The sequence below is a fragment of the Psittacula echo genome (assembly GCF_963264785.1).
Source record: "Psittacula echo genome assembly, chromosome: 2".
NCBI classification, from domain to species: Eukaryota; Metazoa; Chordata; class Aves; order Psittaciformes; family Psittacidae; genus Psittacula; species Psittacula echo.
The window spans coordinates 148,008,259-148,028,840 of record NC_137737.1 but is presented as its reverse complement, the minus strand read 5'-3'; the positions used below and the strand labels follow the sequence as shown (position 1 = coordinate 148,028,840).

The window sequence follows — 20,582 nt, the reverse complement described above, 5'->3', positions numbered from 1 at the left end:
GAAGCAGTTTAATGCCTTTCTCACAGATGGACATGCTCCATCTCTAGGAGTGAGTAGCATCCACACAGCACCTCTACTTGCCACTCTTCTCCAAAACCCACTCAATTACCTGGGAGAATGAGAAAACAAAGGATTTAAGTTGTTTTCAAGACCTGAAGTTACATAAGAACATCCCATACACTTTATCAATTCTTTATCACCATCTATATGGTATTTACTGAGCAGTATTTAAAAATAACCCATTCAAAAGGAGAAAATGTTTCATTAAACTGAGAGATACAAGAACTGTATTTAATTTTACACAATGCTTTGTCTTTAGAAAAAGGCATTTTTAGATCCCTTGTATTGAGCCCACTCTCTCTCTCTTATGTGCTGGCCACAAGGTGCACATGCAAGACTCAGCAGCTCCCCCCAAAAAATTCTCAACACCATAGAGGAAAGCATAAAGGATGATTTGTTCTCTGCTGTATCTACTGCCACTATTACTGCTGTTTCCCAAACAGGGTGGTTGTTCAGACCACTGAGTAGTCCTGGGCAATCACATTTCATGTAAGGTAGTTTTGAAGCGTTCTCTTAACACCGGCAGAGGTGGGCAGCTTAAGAGATCACCAATTTTAATGCCTCTCTTGCCAAGAGCAAACACACAGGAAACTACCAACTGTCTCCCCAGACAAAGATGGTGGTTAAGAAGCAGTGAGGCAGCACAATATCCCAGTTCAACACCAAACATCACAGCACACATAGCTTTTGAAACCTTATGATCTGTAGGAAGCAATTCCCAAAATAACACAGTACAGAACACAATAAATACTGCTCTCATCAAATAAATTCTGTGAGGATCTAGAAGTACTCCTCGAGAATTTGTGTTTTATTATTTAACTGCCCCAGACAAAATCCTTCCATTTAATTTATTATTTTGAAAACTGTACTGTAAATATGCATGATATATTTTTCTTTTTTATATCATGGAGACATTTCAGCATGTTTTTCAGAATTTAAATGAAAGAGTTACTTATTTTCTGGAGGGGTATTTACTCCCATGCTTTCCTCTGTGATACTGTTCACATAAGTCCCACCTTACACACAAATAAGCCCATGTAATCTCCCTTGTGCTTACAGCTATTCCCAAGCTTAAAATTATTAATTTTCATTGCTTCTTTTAAGAAATTTATTTCCTTTTATGGGTCCTTTTATTTCTTCCTATCCTTTGAAAATAAATATTACTTCCTTCAACACAAGGAAAGAATTCCCTAAGGACCCAGGCTTCTCTCAAATGAAGAAAAATCTCTTCTTATATTTTGTGATGTGGAAACATTTATTGCCTTCACTTCCACTTATCACTGTGCACATCACATTGGCAGCTATAACTAGATCATCATCTAAAACCTGAACATATGCAACTGAAAATTTTGCCACGGGACTACTGATTGAGAGAAAGTTTTTGCAAGATCAGAAGTGTGAAACGAGACCCAAACAAGCCAAAGGAAAGCACCTCTTAATCTCTTAAAGGTGTTGACTAAACCATCCTCCAGCCAAGCTGCCACAGCTGCATTTAGCCTTGCCTAGTTACAGGAATAAAAAACCCCAATGGTCTTACCTGTTTAGCATTGTTATTTGCTGTTTTCTTCATTTCATCAAGAAGTCCTCTAGAAGTTTTAAGATCCTGAATAGGAAACACAAAGACACAGAAATTAGCAAACACTTATGCTCACTCTTATTTGAGTTACAAGAGCCCTAATAACCAGGAGGGTATTATCCTTTTATCAACTTGTTCAGAACCACAGAACAGTTGACTTTTTTTTTTTAAGAAAAAAATATTTTTTTCTTTTTTTAATTTTTTTTAAGAGAAATATTTTTTTAAGAAAAAAACTTTTTTTTTTAAATTTTTTTAAGAATTTTTTTTTAAGAAAAAAAGAAATAAAAGAAAAAGAAAAACAAACAAAAAGAAATAATTGAATCTACTCCAATGGCTTGAAACTTTCCTTAAAAGCAGTCCAAACCTAACACTCAAACATGCGATTGAGCCTTCCTAACCTTCCACACACTTCCAGAATTTTTCTTATTTCTCTTAAATGTTATTAAAATTTCTTAGTCTTGATTGAAATCATATTCCTATATAAAATTAACTGTGTGACCAGACTGTACTACAGAGTTCTGTTAAAGAACAAAGAAGATGTCAGGAAAGAAAGTGTAAGAAAGGAAAAACCTAGAATGGCTTGTCTGCTCTGCCGTCCAATTAGCCCGATCTAATCCACTCTCTTAAACAAATCACGCACATCTCTTTGCTGAAAGAGAAAGAAAAGCTAAGAAAATTCATTTACTACTTGTCTCCAAAAAAAGAATTATACCTATGATACCATGCTTCTGAAGTACATAGCAAAAAGAGCTCCTACAGACTTGTGGCTACAGGACAGTTCAGGAGAACAAAATCATGCTACACCTCTTTCCAGATCAGCTTGCCAAAGGACAGGATCACTGCAGTACTCTTCCTTCTGCTTTTTTACTTGAAATAGAACTGTGAATCCATCTGATTTGCCCTACTTGTTCTTCCCTACACACACCTTCTGACTTTGGATTAGATCTTGCTTCAGGGCATACGTGAGGGAGATTTTGGGAGTGCTTATAGAACGTCCAGCAACTGCATTCTAATTATTTAAGAAGCTGATGCTCATCAGCAAGATGTTCTAATGGTTTGAGTAAGCATTCAGCCCTCTTCAATGACAACTTTACTGAACTTGGCTAAGCTGCGTTACTTCACAAAGAGTGGTAGACATGCAAATGACCAGAAACAGCAGCTCAGCTTATGAGCAACGGCTTTTAAACACCCTGTACTGTAATTTAACTTGATTTTGTGCCCAGACTACGTAACATAGGCTCAAGCATGTGGACCTATTGTGGAAAGAATTCTCATCTCCACCTAAAAATGAGGTTGATACAATTCTACAGGGTGCTGCCAACTCCATATGTGTTAGATAGCTGTGCACATTTACAGTGCATTTACAAAGACTTCTGTGAGTGTGTGAGGGAACTTGAACTTGTGAGTCAGTTGTTTAAGCTAATAGTCTCAGAACAAGGGAGAGCTGAGCTATCACAGCTATGGCTGGGAGATAGGTACAACAGCTAAGGAAGCAATACAGTATAAGCACGACCTTACCTAACAGTCTATTGCTTTAACATTTTATCTCACATAAGAAACAACTGCTTAATAGTTGAAAAATAACATCAAAATACACTGTAAGACTGGTTTTTTCACTTGACAACAAGTTCCAAAGGCTTATCCACACACTACTAACATACCACTAGGAAGTATCAGCTTAATCAAGTCTGCATATCCCACAGTAATCTCAAGTTTTATTAAGGAATACATTCACTTAACAAAGAACTGTTAAGAATGTGTCTACCTTTAAGTAGAACTTTGATATCTCAAAAAGACGCTGGCTGCATAAGGCAAAGCACTTGTGATCCTCTGCAACTCCATGTTTTTGAAGAGTCTTAGCAACCACCTCCTTCAGCATCTTGGAAACAAGAGAAACACACTCAAAAGTTCATCCCAATTATTGTCATGAAAAATTGTCCAAGGGAAGAGAAATAAAAAATAGAACACCTGATCTTTTTTGATCTTGCCTCTTGTCTTTATTTCACAAGCCAATGCCATCAACCCACTTACCAAATCTGCCAGAGTTATTTAACAATCTATTTCCACTTCATCTCAAAAAATCAAGGAAACGTTCACAAGTCACAGCATTATAAAGGATCAGTGAATATTCACAAGGGGTTTGGAACACAGTAAAAAAAAAAACCAACTGATAATGGCTTGGGTTTTCTCTTCTCCAGCATACTATATATATATATATATATACACATATATACATATATATAAATATAAAACTTTTCTTTACATTGATATTCCTTTGTTTGATACATCCATATTAAAATAAAAAATAGTACAATCAGATTAGAAAATTTACTCTGACATTCTTTGTATCACAGATGTTTAAACTTTGCTGTAGGTCTGACTGAATCAAACCAATTGCACTTACTTGGGTCATCCCAACTTGCCTTTGAAAGTACAACATCAACATTCATGCAGTGTCCTCTCTAGCACCCTGGGATTGATTTAAAATAAGCATCACCAAGCCAGAAGCAGTTTTGTGTACAGTATTTTAAAAGTGGCATTCCTTATATATAGAGCTATTAACATTTAAATACATTGGTGCAACAATGTTTAATTATCTCAGTTAATGGTCTTGTACCACTATTGGAATATTTTTTATTGCAAGAGTAGTCTGTTCTTCTACAATGCTTTGAGCTTACCAGGACAGATATTTCTTTGGTGCCTTTAGGTTTTATATTAATTTCCTATATTTTAAAACTCTTATTCATTTACATCCATTCCCACCTTTTTTATTCCTAGTTGTTATCTCTCTCAGCCTTAATTCCCTGGGCATGACATAATAATACTCCTTACATACTCTTTCACTCCTTGCTTTCGCAGCACTCTCCTCAGTGCCTTCAGGATTCACTTACACAAGTGAACAGAATGAAATAGAAACAGAAACAAACAGAGATGAAGACAGTCTGAGTTGAAAAAAAATGTAAAAAATCAAGTCACATGGAAAGAAGTGAAGTAGATGATTTTTCACAAAGCAAATAGCGTAATTCTTTACCCTTGTATGTTTCTGGGATCTCGATTCCTTAGCTGGCTTTGAAGTCTCAGATTCTGTTGCACCTACGTGACTTGCTGAGCCAGCCTTAGTGGTTGCTCTGTGGAGCTGACCAGGCTGTTTCAATGGCACTGAAGCTAAAGAAGCTGATCTTTCAGAGCGCCTCCTTGTTACAGCAACTGCAGAGTGACTCCCACTACTTCCGCTGGCCTGAGAGAGGAGGGAATCTGTGCTCTCAGATTTGGTCAGCCTGGAAAGGAAACAAAACAGAAAAGTAAAAGAACTTCTAGATTTTGTTCTGACTCTTTTGGAGCCTTTGCTTCTGTTATAGAGGCTGCTGCTGAAAGAATTAAGTCCTGCACACTCTTGCAAACAGCATCTGAAAACAGCAGCCAGGATTCTGTTATGAAACATTTTTTGTGTTAGAAGAACACTTCACTGACTGGTTTGGTCTCCGATAAATAGACCCATTGTACCTCCACTTAAAAAAGCCTAGAAAGAAACTAAAGAAACAAGATAACTAAGAAGAGAAACTCTTTGGAAGACGGGGGAATTTTGCATACGGACCGTTCATCTACATAGTTAGGAAGAGCAGAGTTTGCTGGCCTCCAGTCTCAGGATAAGACAAAAATTCCTGAAACTCTAATTTATTTTGGCCCTACAGGAATGTCACAACTCATCTTTAACTATGGAAAGTTGGGCATTATAATTCTACTAGAACACGGTAATGCTTGGTCTTTCAACTGCAAGAGTATTAGTAATTCCAAAACTCCAGTTTACAAAGTGCTAAGTACAATCTCATCTGCTCTCGTAACTATTCACTAGCTGCAAAAGATAAGGATATTCCTAAAACCATACCTCTGTCAAAGGCTTACTGGCATTAGATTGCAAAGGGTATCTAACTGGAAAGAAGGAAGAAATGAAGTATTACAGTAAAGTGAATTCAGAAGTAGTGTTACATAGCAGTTATTTTTTATTGATGCAAAGTGTTTGCAACTTCAGAGCGAGGACAAGGTACACAGGGAAGTCTTAAAAACTAAATTTCCAGAAAAGACTTTAATAAACAAGGCTGAGAATCAGCTTGAGTTTTGGTAGGTCATCTTATACCAGCAGTCCTTTAGATTAGAAGGTCAATTATTCGTTTATAAAGTGCTTAGCTTTCTAAACCTTTAGTTTGTACTGCAACAGCACTGACAGTTTTGCTCCTAGATGAGGCTGTCATCTTTTCAAAGGCACTTGAGACTTTGCAAGATACAACTCCAAATCTCTTAAATAAAAGCTGCCTGCGCTGCATAGCTTTGATTAATTTAATGCTATCAATGAGAGGTCACACTTGAGGAAGAAAACCGAACCTACAGAAGAGGCTTAAACAACTAGAACATCTGTCTAGATAGCTTCACTAAAAACATTTCAAGATGGAAGAAAAGATGCGTTTCACAAGAAACTACTGAAGTATTTTATGCTAAAGATTTATTTTATTCAGCGCTTTACCTTTTCTTGGGATAAAAGCAATCCAAGTCTTTTGATCTGCGCTTTACCCTTGAAGCCTCTGGTTTGAGTTCGCTTTGTAAAGACTCTCCATCAGGGACACTTCCAGGCTCTGACACGACTGCAGGAGAGGCAAGAGGACTCAAGACAACTGGCACAGGGCAGCACTCCTTGGTGCAAGTAGTCTGAGTTTCATAGCGAATAAGACGAGTTTGAAGTTCAGCATATCCCACATCTCTCTCTAAGGCTCTTCTGTTATCTAGACAGTATCTAAAATTGAAATTGTAAGAAATCTGTGAGAGAAACTTTCTGCTTCATTACAATCTAAAAAAAAAAAAAGAAACAAAACTTACTTTTGACCACCATATAAGCTCCAAAGCTTTTGTGTTTGGACTTGTGTATTGTTCTGAAAGATACCTTAAACCAGCCAGTAAATTAACACCTGCCTGATGGATTTAGCTATAGTTAAGACTAACTCCAATGAAGAAGCTGAATCATATATTACCTGTAAGTCTTTACCCTGTGGTCTTACACATAAGATTTCCACGGATATTAGTAGAATTTTACTTGAACAGTAAGTGATGGATTAGAATGCTGATGATGGATTTCTTTTTTTGCTTCTTATACTCAGCTCTGTTTTACATCTGTATCATCAGTCTATTTTAGATTTTACTGGTTTTCATGTTCAGTCTATACCTAATAGATGTTACCCCTGTTAACATGTTAACCAGTGTGAAGTTCCAAGAAAACAGCAACGAGGACAGCTCTGAACCCAAATACATGAGCCCAGCACCACAATGGATACAGTATCTTCAGACCTCAGACCTTGCAAGCATCCATCAAAACTCTGAGACCCCCAAAATATCAGGTTATTGCATATAAAGTGATACACTTTAATATGATAATATGATCATACAATATGCCTCCATTTCTTCCTGGAAGAATGCAACCTTCCTAGTGTAAAAAACCTAATCAAACAAAAAAATCCACCCCAAGATTTCTTGACTGCATATACTATAAGAGAATCACATAGCAAACTATCTGAAGAAAACATCCTGTAGTACAATATGTAATTTGCAAGTTACAAGTACTCCAGGAATTCCAAAATGCAATGAGACTGACATAATTTTAGGGAAAGCCAGACAGTGCCAAAAACAAGGTTGCTGTGAGAGTGCATTAATTGAGTGTAAGTATGAGGAAGACAGGGCATGGTAAGTATTTGAAATGCTATTTAGTACATATTCTTTGCTAACCGCACTCTCTAGAAATGCACCCTTTAGCTTTGTCTGAGATAAGCACTGCTATATGAGAGATTCACATTTTTTCAAGCTAAAAATATAGAAGTGTCACTGAACAAGCTTCCTATTGATTACAAAGTGGTTTAATCATCCGAAACAAAAGAAACTGTATTAAATATGGTGGAGCTGCAAAAGAACAAATGAAAAGTGCTAACTCAGTAAAATATACTCATGAGATTACAACAATGCAAAATGCATCTCAACTGAATTTTATCTTGTGTAAATGATTTCCGAGATTCTTTGCAGGAGACCAATGCTTCATTGCCCATTAACTCTCGCTACTTCTACTGCAGGGAAAGACAACACTATTATCCAATATTATCCCATCCTTTTCTTAACAGGCATTCTGAATAATGTGAGCTATCTCTCAAGCACACCTTCCAAACTACTTAGGAATGTTTCCTACTCTTAGAAACTCTAGACATATTCTTTGCTTTAATGACTTACCACAGAGCCATGTTAGATTGCTAGTTCTGATTTTTCCACTTTCTTCATAGTACTTCATATTCGGGAAGAAAATCACTTTTCTAATAACAACCCACTGAATCCACTTCTACAGCCGAGTAAGACCTCCCACTAGAAATAAATTCATTATCTGATAAGAGTACTTTCCCTTAACTCACAAATTCCAAGGTATTTAATTTCCCTTATTCCTATTCTCAGTCCTTTGCATAATCACATCCCCTACAAAGATAAAAATGTTTTTATCTTTCGAAGTTAAATTGTCATTTTACTCACTCTGCTTTAACAGCAATTGCTTTCTCTTTGCAACACAGGATTCAAGTGTTTGGCACAGGTTCATTACACCAGAAATCTGTTTTAATCATGGGTTCCTCCCTTTCACACTAGTTTCTGCCACCTCACTCTACTGCCTCCCTCCCTTATTGCTAGCACATTCCCCTTGTAACATCAATATGTCAGGGTTTCCCTGCTCTCCACAACATTCAGGCCCTGCTGTGGTCTCTACCTGTCATATTTTGCCATGGGAAGAGGCAGCACAAGTTGTGCTGTGCCTAATTTGAATCTCCACGCGCAATCCCTGCTGAGGATAGGCAGGTCAACAAGGTACCTACCACATGCCAACAGACAACAGCCAAGTGCTTTCTCCCCACACGTCAGGACAAATCTGCATTTCTCCTATATACCCACTTGCCTTTCTATGTCTTTTGTTACAAACTTTAAAAGGCTAACAGGCTCCTAAGTTACCAGCAGTTGAATGGGAAAAAAAAAATCCAGTAGTATTCTTAATCAAATTATAATCTGAAAATGCAATTTTAGGAGGTAGAAGAAATTTGCAAGAAGACTAAAACTGCCATCGCTGTGCTAAGACTCAGAGTCTGTCTACGCAGAAGAGTTATGCTGAATTATCTACTCTAGAGTTTGTGTATGTTCTTTTCCTCTTCTCCTCAATGACATTTATAATTTTTCTAAATGATTTTTATACAGCTACATTATGATGTTGGCCTATCTGAAGCTTTGATAAATAAATAATGCTGTCTGTCTGGAACTAAATACAATCTTAATGATATTGATCCTTTTGAAGATTCCACTAACACTTGCCTGCTGGTGTTTTTTCGGGTTTCCCAAACACACAGGTAACACACTTAACAGCGGGTCTCATAAACCTTGTGACTATCAGTCTGAAAGTGCCTACAATTTAATATCAAAGTAGAAACTACATATGCAGTTCACCCATGTGCAGCTCCAGAGACTTGGTATGTACTAATGAACCCTCTTTTAAATGCCACTTCTGATTATGAATTAAAATTTCCAGAGACATTGAGAATAGCTACAGCAGTACAGCTTAAAAAAAACCAACTAAAGTGTTTTTACATTACCATCAAGACAGGAGTGTCTCAATTTCAACTAGTGAATAAAATAAAGGCAAGAGGGGAGAGATGTCATGGGCAAAGTTGTTCCAGTGAAGGAAAAGGATACATAAAGTTTTCCATAATTAGTGTTCATGTCACTTGAAATGTTTCCAATTATACCATGACTGGAAGATGAAAAATAATTTTGGGAAAAGAAGCTGAAGGAAGGAAACTTACTCAAGTCCATGATAATGGCACCCAGTTGCTTTTTCAAAAGGCAAACCTCTGAGTTTCCGAGGAGTAAGCTCTGGTGTCAAAAAAAATGTGTTTTCACTGAAAGGAAAAAAATACAGATCTATTTCAACTAATTACAGTCAGGATAAATTATACTTCTAGAAGTCAGAACAAATACTTTGCCATAGGAAGACCAAATCATCATGTGTTGTAGCTAAGCCCTGGGGTACAGTATCAAAGGAATACTAAAGCTTTACTGAAGTGCAAACTTTAGTTCAACTAATACCTACTGTGCTGTTATTATAACAGAAGCTTTTAGATATTTCAACCAGTTTAGTGGTCAATGGTCCAAATACTTTTATCAATAAAAACAGGCAACTATCACCACAACTATCACACCCATTACACAAAGGGACGCCTGAGAAGAACCAGAAACTGACCTCCCATTTCTCAACCCAGTGCTATAATCAGTGAATTCCTTCCCTTTAGCTTCAAGTTGTCAAAGCTAACTGTCGCCCAGGCTTCATAACTAAACACTTGTCTCCTGTGACGTTTGAATTCCAGCTAGTAACTCTGCAACTGAATCACAGGAATTTATTTGAAAGTATTTCAACAGCATAAGGCATTGCAAAACAGACAGAAAGATCTTGCTGCCAGATCCTAGCAAACAACGTAAAGTCACATCTCATTTAATCTTCCCAAAGAAGGGAAGACATGAAGGCAAGATGCAGCAGTATGTGAAACTTAGAATCATAGAATAGTTAGGGTTGGAAAGGACCTTAAGATCATCCAGTTCCAACCCCCCTGCCATGGGCAGGGACATCTCACACTAAACCATGTCACCCAAGGCTTCGTCCAACCTGGCCTTGAACACCGCCAAGGATGGAGCATTCACAACCTCCCTGGGCAACCCATTCCAGTGCCTCACCACCCTCTCAGTAAAGAATTTCTTCCTTAGATCCAATCTAAACTTCCCCTGTTTAACTTTGAACCCGTTACCCCTTGTCCTGTCACTACAGTCCCTAATGAAGAGTCCATCCCCAGCATCCTTGTAGGCCCCCTTCAGATACTGGAAGGCTGCTATGAGGTCTCCACGCAGCCTTCTCTCCTCCAGGCTGAACAGCCCCAACTTTCTCAGCCTGTCTTCATACGGGAGGTGCTCCAGTCCCCTGATCATCCTCGTGGCCCTCCTCTGGACTTGTGCCAACAGTTCCATGTCCTTTTTATGTTGAGGACACCAGAACTGCACACAATACTCCAAGTGAGGTCTCACAAGGGCAGAGTAGAGGGGCAGGATCACCTCCTTCGACCTGCTGGTCATGATCCTCTTGATGCAGCCCAGGATACAGTTGGCTTTCTGGGCTGCGAGCGCACACTGAAGCCGCCTCATGTTCATTTTCTCATCAACCAACACCCCCAAGGCCTTCTCTGCAGGGCTGCTCTGAATCTCTTCTCTGCCCAACCTGTAGCTGTGCTTGGGATTGCTCCGACCCAGGTGTAGGACCTTGCACTTGGCATGGTTAAACTTCATAGGTTGGCATCAGCCCACCTCACAAGCGCGTTGAGGTCCCTCTGGATGGCATCCCTTCCCTCCAATGTATCAACCGAACCACACAGCTTGGTGTCATTGGCAAACTTGCTGAGGGTGCACTCAATCCCACTGTCCATGTCACCGACAAAGATGTTGAACAAGACCGGTCCCAACACCGATCCCTGAGGGACACCACTCGTTACCGGTTTCCAGCCGGACATTGAGCCATTGACCACAACTCTTTGCATGCGGCCATCCAGACAGTTCTTTATCCACCGAGTGGTCCACCTATCAAATTGATGTCCCTCCAATTTAGAGACAAGGATATCGTGTGGGACAGTGTCCAAGGCTTTGCAGAAGTCCAGGTAGATGACGTCAACTGCTCTAAACTTACACATTGCTTCAAGTTTTATTCACATAGACTGTCTCTGTATCATTAGCACTGGAAAAATAATCTGGGAAAAACATCCAGGAAAGACGTGATACTGAATTTAGCAAGATGGCAATTTAGAAAGACAGTTAGCCAAAGCTCTAGTCTATCAAACCTCTATTTAAGCTCAAACATGCAAAACAAGTGAAAATGCCTTTAATTCACTGGTTGCTCATAAAATCACATGTTAACTTCTGTGGGTCACGAAAACCTTTGAGTCTGTTGTCAGTGTGCTTTCATATCTACTGTACAAACCATTTTTCAAGAGAATCAAAGTATTCTATGCTATGAAGATTCTCTGGAGGTTTTTGAAAAATTGGGGATTAAAAAAACCAACCATTTTTGTAGCTAAAAAATTATTCACCTCTTTTCCCATACAACTCATTGGAATTAAAATGGTTTACATTATAGCCAAAATTCTAAATCATCTGCACTCCTTAACTAACAATTCTGTAGAGAACTCTCAACCTCCACTGTGTATTTTCTAACTTGCTTGAATTCTCTGCTCAGAACATCTTTAGGTTAGCTTCAAAACTCCAGTGAGTATTTTACTGAAGTCTCCAAAATCCTACAAACCTTTCTCTCGCACAAGACCTCTAAATTTATTAAATATAATGAAGTTTAAAAAAGTATCAAAGGCTGTCTCTAATAATTCCATTTTACATTCCATTATTCAACATTTAAAAGGTCAACAAATATAATGCTAGTGACTGCAAAGATGGTCTTGCTAACCTAGCAGTCTATGACACACTTCACAAATAGAATAGGCTCTGCATCTACAAACCTTATCTGACTCTTACACAGGTTGGGCTTAACTCTAACAGATGTTCAGAACCTGAAAATTACTCCATTAGCATTCTGTATCAATCTTCTTGCTGAAAAAGCAATGGTTAATATACTAATACCTTCCCAGAGACACACTACTTGCAAAGTAGCCAGAATAGACAAGCTTCGTTTAAAAAGCCATTTACCACATTAGGAATATCGATAGAAATACTGGCCCAGCATGACATTAGACCAACACAGTGAAATAGGCTCAGCTATTGCCCTTTTTACACTTTCTCTTCCCACCTGGTCTTCCCTTCACTGAATGAAAGAAATCACACCAATAAAATTAAAGTTCTGCCACAGTAACTTCTGCTTTGTTGGAAATACTCTTTTGGAAATGGACAAGTATGGAGGTGACTGCCTGCAGCATAGCCATGGCAAAGGTCTGCTGGCATCAGGTGATTACTTTGTTAATTAAATTCATAGGGCCAACATCATCTCTGGCCATTTCAGATTCTTAAAGAACTAAGTAGCAAGACCAACTGGAGAACCATAACTTGATTTCACTGGCAAGCACGTGATTAAAGAATGTTGCAAATTAGAAACTCAAATCCAGTTAGACCATTCTGAGACACTCATTCAGTTGTTATTCACATTCCCCTATATCATTCTGAGTGTGGTTTTGATCTGCTGAATTCATACCGTTTTGGTATTTGTAGTGGTTGAAGATCACCAATGGGCAGTCCTTCTGGCGTGAAATATTTCAGTAATTCTTTAGCATCAAGCAATGTCAGTGACTCCCTCTGGCCATCTTTATGCCCCAGCAATTGCTCAGACGAATGTGCAAACATAGGAACTCTGAAATAAGGAAAAGAAAAAAAAGACCAATCTAAGATTATTTTTCTTTTCAATCTTTTTGTTAGTAATCTCATTGTAGTTAAAAGCGAAAATCACTGCTAGTTGGGAGCAATTAAATGCATTTCCAAAGTAAAACGAACAAGGTTGCTCCTTGAGATCATCTACACGAATGTTCATGATAAAGTATATTTGATGCAAATTTTCTACCATCCTACTGGAGAAAAGTTATTTCTTCAAGATTTTAGAGCACACTTATGAAATAAAACCTGGGAAGAAGGGGTTGTATGTATTTCTACTCTGGTTATTATTTTCCAGTAATTCCATTTTGGTAATTTAATTTTGGAACTATATTACTTTTAGCTAACTTTCAGTTCTATCAATACAAATCAAAACAATACTTTAAATACCAAAAAGATATGCCTTTGGAAATGGACAAAAACTTAGTTTCTGCCTTAAGCAATGTTTCCTCTGAAAGATTGTCAATATATTTGAAAACAGTTTACAGAATGGCTATCAACATCTACAGTTTGCCTACAGAGGTGTTCAATGACCGCTACAAAGAAAATCTCCAGTATTTAACCATTACCTCATTTTTTGTTTGGTTTTTTCAAAGTTTTCCAAATTCTGAAGAACATGTCTTTCTGGCCATTCTAATGGATCTGGCTCCATTAAATCAGGTTCTGTAAGAAAAAGATGGTGGATAACCCTTAATAGAAATAAAGCAGCTTACTCTTTAAAGAGATATATAAATTCATATAAACTTCTTTATAGATATTCCTTCAAATACATATTTTTTTCCTTATATTTATATACATATATGTATATATATTTCCTTATATTTATATACATGTAAGTATATGTATATAAATATAAGGAAAATCTGTCTGGTGCTGTGATGAGAAATGTTTTCTGCGTATTTTTTTTGTCAAGGAAAAGAAAGGAAGCAGTTATTGCACGGGTAATTTCAGTTTACAAAAAAGGCCTAGAAAGCTACTTTACTTTTCTATTTTTCCTTCTTCTGGTAAAAGACTCTCCTCCTTTTAGTAAAAAAATTGGCAACAGGTATGAAAATACATTGAAGGAGAATAAGCAGTGTATTTTCTAAACAGTAATACTTACCAAAAGTCACAGTGCATGACCTAGTTTTATCGACAGCCTTCTGTAGAACAGGTTTAGGAAGACCAGTGTTGCACAGGTCCAAGAAAGATTCTCTTGTAAGCTCTAACAATTTTTTGAGCTCACCAGTAGAAATAATTGGAGGCTGCTCAGTCAATTTCTTTCGCTCTATAAAAGGAAAAAGAAAGAAAGAAAAGTTACTGCACCTGCTAAGTAACAAAGAATAACTGGAGCTTGCCAAGAAACCAACCAAATGAGAAAATCCACAAACACAAGTTAGTAAACTGCTCACTACACTATTGCATAGGCAAGTGAAAACACCTTGCAGTGAGAATAGTTAAAACCACATGAGAATCACCTCCTTTAATTTCTGTGTATGTGCATTTCTGAGTATATCCAGGTTTGAATCCCCCAGAGACAAACATCTGGACTTGCTAAACCTAAATATGAAAAGCTCCAGTCTACAGAGCGTCCTACCCACCTATTTTTACTGCTGTTGAAGGACTGCAGCTCCAACATAACTGATAGCCTGTTCCATTATCTTTGGTCAGCATACCGAGTGTCCGGTAATTCTGATATGATTCAAGATGATTAGCAAATCCCAACTGCTCCTGTCCAGTCTTCATCCTAACAGAAATGGGTGACCCGCTCAAAACAAACTAAAACACTAGTTCTAAAGAAGCCCCAGGCTCAGGGTTAAAATAATCTGAGGATGACTGCAAGTTGGTGGGGGTGGAAGACAAGACTATTATCAGATATATTATTCTTGATCTGGTATTCTGTTACTGGTAATGCGCTTACCTTCACAATATGCCATTTTCAATAATCTAACCAATCTCTCAGAAGCATTTTTCGTTTTAATTGAGTTTCTTTAAGCAATGGACTTAGATGGAAAAAATCAGGACAGTAAAACCTACTTCTCTACAAAGTCATGAAAATCTACAAAGGATGACCTTTCAGTTATTGTTATGAACAATTATCATGACAAATGTAACAAGTCTCCAATACATACTTCTCTGCTGTTCCAGACTTTTGCAAGAAAAAATAAAAAGCCCCTGAAAACCCCAAACCAGAATTATTTCTGTAGAAGGCACATCCAGCAGTAAGGGGTTTTGGAGGGAAAAAGCATAAACAGAAAAATAAAGCAGAGAAAAAGTTACAACAGAATTATTCCAAAACTATGATCAAACATTCAGAGCATTAGTGTAACAAACACCCACCAACTTCAAAGTTCAGTGTTCTCTTCTTCTCAATATTTAAGTCACTATCTGACATACAATCATAGATATACTATAGAAAGCGTCTTTTTAAAGCTCCACTTTTTTCTTCACAAAGTGATTAGCTCACTTCTGTAAGGTGAGCAGTCACATTCAGTTTGAAATAAGGATCTTTTAAATACTGTGTTCTCTGTTACTCACCGAGATATTCCTTCAAGACAAACCCATGGAGACGAGTCAGTTTCTTTTCTCTCTGTACAATCTCCTCTCCACAATAATTTGGCAGAGACTTGATAAAGTCAGCAATAAAAAAGCCTGTACAGATTAGCAGAAATTTATTATTAAGATTCTCTCATAGCTCTTTGGAGACACCAAGTCATTACTTCTTTTAAGAAGACAGAAACACAAAAGAGATACAAATTTCCTACTCACAGGAAACAACCAGACTTTCAAATACAGCTGATCATTTGAAAAAAACAAACAACAACAAAAAGCAATTAATTAGAACTGAACATCAGGGGATAGCTTGGAATAGATATCTGTCAATATTTTTGAATTTCTGTACTAAACCAATACAATGACAAGACCTTAACACAACTAACATTTAAGGAAGGTAAAAAGATCCTCAATTTGATGCCAGGAAAGAAAGAAGTTTTCTCTCAGCATCTGGTCTAGGACTTTCAGTCTTCTGACAGTGTACTAACGGGATTTTAATTAGGACAAATGGTAAGTAGTCAGTTATATCACACACAGATTTATTTCAATAATAAGGAAATAAGCGGATAAGATGCAGGTCACTGTGCTCTTCATCAGTGTTATTGAGAGCAAATACAGGAATTAGCAGAGTTATCTACTATATGTAGTTCTAACACGACAACTACTTTAAGATAAATGCCTACATACACGCTCTTACCTAGTGGAGCACCTGATACAAGTGTTAGCTCATATCCTAACCACTCTGTAATATGGACATCTGCAAAGTAACTGGAAACATAGCCATGAAATTCAACTTGCCTGCTCACCTTATGGGTTTTACTTGTGGGTTTTAAATCATCAGCTAAACAGGCTTGCCAACAGCTAATTGCCTTGATTTTGCATGGGTTGGTGTGGATGACTTTCTGGCAAAGAATGGCCAGGTACCCAGATCAGCAAGTGCCTACGTGGAGTTTGACATGAACCAAGGGACAACAAAAGGTGAAGGAGGATGGGAGCGAGAATCTCAGCAAGATAAGAAGGAGCTGGAATTTACTGAGTTGCTAAATTGAGGACTGTTGGAAAACTTTGAAGGTCAGGTTCTCACACTTGTGCTTAACCAATTATATGTTAGTTGTTAAGGGCCTCAAAGATATGTATCCAATCACAATGGGCCAAGTTAGTGCAAACAACTCTAAGTAATAGTATATAAAGAGTTAGTTTTCTATAATAAATGGCTTTGTCTGATCACATTGATCTCTGACTGAGTCCATTTCGCAACAGGTTGGTAATTCTTTACACCAACAATACCTACTTTTTAACTTTTAAGTTTTTGCAAATTTGATTTGCATTCATATTACTTGGACGCACCTGTACATCAAAATATTTACAACTAATCACAGTTATAAGAAATGAGTGACTACAATCAGTCAATTTAAAAAATATGGTAGTAGTAAACTGTGTGAATAAATAAGATATTTTTTATCAATTTGAAAAATATTGCTGAAAGACCATTCGAAGTGTACTATTCCTCTGTTTTCCCCCTTTTAACACAGACTGCAATGAATAAAAGGAACATTTAAATTTTGGTAGCACTTGCTTATATTCAGATACTCTCAAGTATATAAGTAATAACCCTTACTTGACTCTGTTTCTTCTGCTTTTGTGTTTAGCTTTCCATTTACCGCAGCAAGAGTGGCCGTACCATTGATCTGGCTAGCTGAATGAATCAAGGTTGCTTTACATCCTCCAGAGCCATTCCCTTGTAGCAAGAAGTAATACCGGCAAGATTCTCCTTTCAGTTCAATTTCTGGAACTTAAAAACATCAGGACATAACTGTGAAAAACACCCTCAGGAAAACAGCTTTAAAAGAGGCTATCATCCACCACCAAGTTTCTTTCACTTGCTCTCTTGTGTTCTGTGAGAAATGTTACTGACAAGATTTTAGAACATGCACTAACTATAGCTGATATTTACCCCTTCAAAAGTTACACACTGAAGAGAATGTAAAAAATCGGTGATCTATAGCAGCAAAGATGAGTGGGACTATGCTGCTGGGTTAAAGCTAGTGTGTTACCAACACTGAACTCTTGTGACTGTAGCAACGACCAGCTTTCCAATGCAGGCTATAAGGTACATCTGGGAACTCTAACCACCAACCAAGAGAAGTTCTTCAGTTGGTCTTAGTAAAAGGCAAGAGTTTAACTGGCAAGGTTACGTTTTAACAATGAAATAATGAAGAATTAGACAAATAGTGTGCTGCATATGTACTGATTAGAGAAAGGTCTGTTTTGCTAGGTTAAGAACAGGCACTTTTTGCATATGTGTACTGAATAATGGTAAATGTCCACTGGAAGAACATACATCTGTAGAAGAAAAAGGAAAGACTCTTCCCAAAGAAGCTGCATTATTCATTAGAAGAATTTCACGCAGTGCTTTACACTTGTGCATAGCCTGGGTGAGAGATAAACACATTCTATTTTTAAACACTGGCATATAGTATGCACTTTTGAAAATAAATTACAGTCATAGAATCACAGAACAGTCAGGGTTGGAAAGGACCTTAAGATCATCCAGTTCCAACCCCCTTGCCATGGGCAGGGACACCCCACACTAAACCATGCCACCCAAGGCTCTGTCTAACCTGGCCTTGAACGCCGCCAGGGATGGAGCATTCACAACTTCCCTGAGCAACCCATTCCAGTGCCTTACCAACCTTACAGTAAAGAAATTCTTCCTTAGAAATTCTTCCTTAGATCCAATCTAAGCTTCCCTTTTTAAGTTTTAACACATTACCCCTTGTCCTATCACTACAGTCCCTAATGAAGAGTCTATCGCCAGCACCCCTATAGCTCCCCTTCACATCCTGGAAGGCTGCTATGAGGTCTCCAAGCAGCCTTCTCTTCTCCAGGCTGAACAGCCCCAACTTTCTCAGCCTGTCTCCATACGGGAGGTGCTCCAGTCCCCTGATCATCCTCGTGGCCCTCCTCTGGACTTGTGCCAACAGTTCCATGTCCTTTTTATGTTGAGGACACCAGAACTGCACACAATACTCCAAGTGAGGTCTCACAAGGGCAGAGTAGAGGGGCAGGATCACCTCCTTCGACCTGCTGGTCATGATCCTCTTGATGCAGCCCAGGATACGGTTGGCTTTCTGGGCTGCGAGCGCACACTGAAGCCGCCTCATGTTCATTTTCTCATCAACCAACACCCCCAAGGCCTTCTCTGCAGGGCTGCTCTGAATCTCTTCTCTGCTCAACCTGTAGCTGTGCCTGGGATTGCTCCAACCCAGGTGTAGGACCTTGCACTTGGCATGGTTAAACTTCATAGGTTGGCATCAGCCCACCTCACAAGCGCGTTGAGGTCCCTCTGGATGGCATCCCTTCCCTCCAATGTATCAACCGAACCACACAGCTCGGTGTCATCAGCAAACTTGCTGAGGGCGCACTCAATCCCACTGTCCGTGTCACCGACAAAGATGTTGAACAAGACCGGTCCCAACACCGATCCCTGAGGGACACCACTCATTACCGGTCTCCAGCCGGACATTGAGCCATCGACCACAACTCTTTGCATGCAGCCATCCAGCCAGTTCTTTATCCACCGAGTGGTCCACCCATCAAATTGATGTCTCTTAAATTTAGAGACAAGGATATCGTGTGGGACACTGTTGAACACTTTGCAGAAGTCCAGGTAGATGACATCAACTGCTCTGCCCCTGTCCATCAGTTCCGTAGCCACCAAAGAAGGCCACGAAATTGGTCAGGCAGGATTTCCCATTAGTGAAGCCATGCTGGCTGTCACCAACCACCTCCTTGTTTTTCATGTGCCTTAGCATGCCTTCCAGGAGAATCTGCTCCAAGAGTTTGCCAGGCACAGAGGTGAGACTGACTGGTCTGTAATTCCCCGGGTCATCCATTTTCCCCTTCTTGAAAATGGGGGTTATATTTCCCTTTTCCAGTCGTCGGGAACTTCACCTGACTGCCATGATTTTTCAAATATGATGGCCAGTGGCTTAGCAACTTCATCCGCCAGCTCCTTCAGGACCCGCGGATGGATTTCATCAGGTCCCATGGACTTGTGTACGTTCAGGTTCTTAAGATGGTCTCGAACCAAATCCTCTCCTACAGTGGGCCTGGGTTCTTCATTCTCACAGGCCCTGCATCTGCCTTCCAAAACTTGGCTAGTGTGGTCAGAGCATTTGCCAATGAAGACCGAGGCAAAGAAGTCATTAAGAACCTCAGCCTTCTCCAAATCCTGGGTAGCCAGTTCTCCTGATAGCTTCCGGAGGGGGTCTATGCTGTCCCTAGTCTGTCTTTTATTCTCTACGTACCTATAGAATCCCTTCTTGTTATTCTTAACATCCCTAGCCAAATTTAATCCTAACTGGACCTTAGCTTTACTAACCTGGTCCCTAGCTTCCCGGACAACATCCCTGTATTCTTCTCAGGCCGCCTGTCCCTGCTTCCACCTTTTATAAGCCTCTTTTTTACTTTGAAGTTTCCTCAGCAGCTCCTTATCTACCCGAGGAGGTCTCCTGGCCCTCCTGCTGCACTTCTTCTAATTGGGATGCAACACTCCTGAGCTTGTAGTAGGTGATAAATTGATTTAGGAATTGATGGTAACAGTGAAAGGATGGGTTTGCTATCTTGTTACATAAAAAAGATTTTATAGCACATTGGTAGATGTAGATATTGAGAGAATGAAAACGTTTTGCTGCACTAATTTTTAAAAGCCAAATCGATTTCATAAAATATCTGCAGTGCTGTCTCAATAAATAACTTAAGAGGATCCTGATATTTATTAGTATTACACATTTTTGTTTGGAACAAGCATAAAGTATTTGAGTCTTTCTTGAAAATTTTAAGTGAGGGGGGAAGAGTGGGGAAATCCCACTACCTCAATATATAAATCCAAGAAAAGAAGAAAATAAAAAACAATAAAGAAAAGAAGATTCCAGACGTATTTTCACTA

At 38.7% G+C, this 20,582-nt stretch overlaps 1 protein-coding gene across 1 annotated transcript in view; it reads right to left on the bottom strand.

The window, feature by feature from the left end:
- Window positions 1-73: 73 nt before the first annotated feature.
- MTBP (MDM2 binding protein) overlaps window positions 74-20,582 on the bottom strand; it is a gene marked incomplete at both ends in the record, with an annotated part of 29,941 nt that continues 9,432 nt past the window's right edge. The window contains 11 exons of the mRNA XM_080610880.1: window positions 74-109; window positions 1,598-1,663; window positions 3,402-3,515; window positions 4,668-4,914; window positions 6,156-6,422; window positions 9,499-9,594; window positions 12,927-13,082; window positions 13,669-13,762; window positions 14,202-14,366; window positions 15,617-15,730; window positions 17,250-17,423. Coding sequence (XP_080467006.1) covers window positions 74-109; window positions 1,598-1,663; window positions 3,402-3,515; window positions 4,668-4,914; window positions 6,156-6,422; window positions 9,499-9,594; window positions 12,927-13,082; window positions 13,669-13,762; window positions 14,202-14,366; window positions 15,617-15,730; window positions 17,250-17,423 — 1,529 coding nt within the window. The remainder of the gene's footprint in view (window positions 110-1,597; window positions 1,664-3,401; window positions 3,516-4,667; window positions 4,915-6,155; window positions 6,423-9,498; window positions 9,595-12,926; window positions 13,083-13,668; window positions 13,763-14,201; window positions 14,367-15,616; window positions 15,731-17,249; window positions 17,424-20,582) is intronic.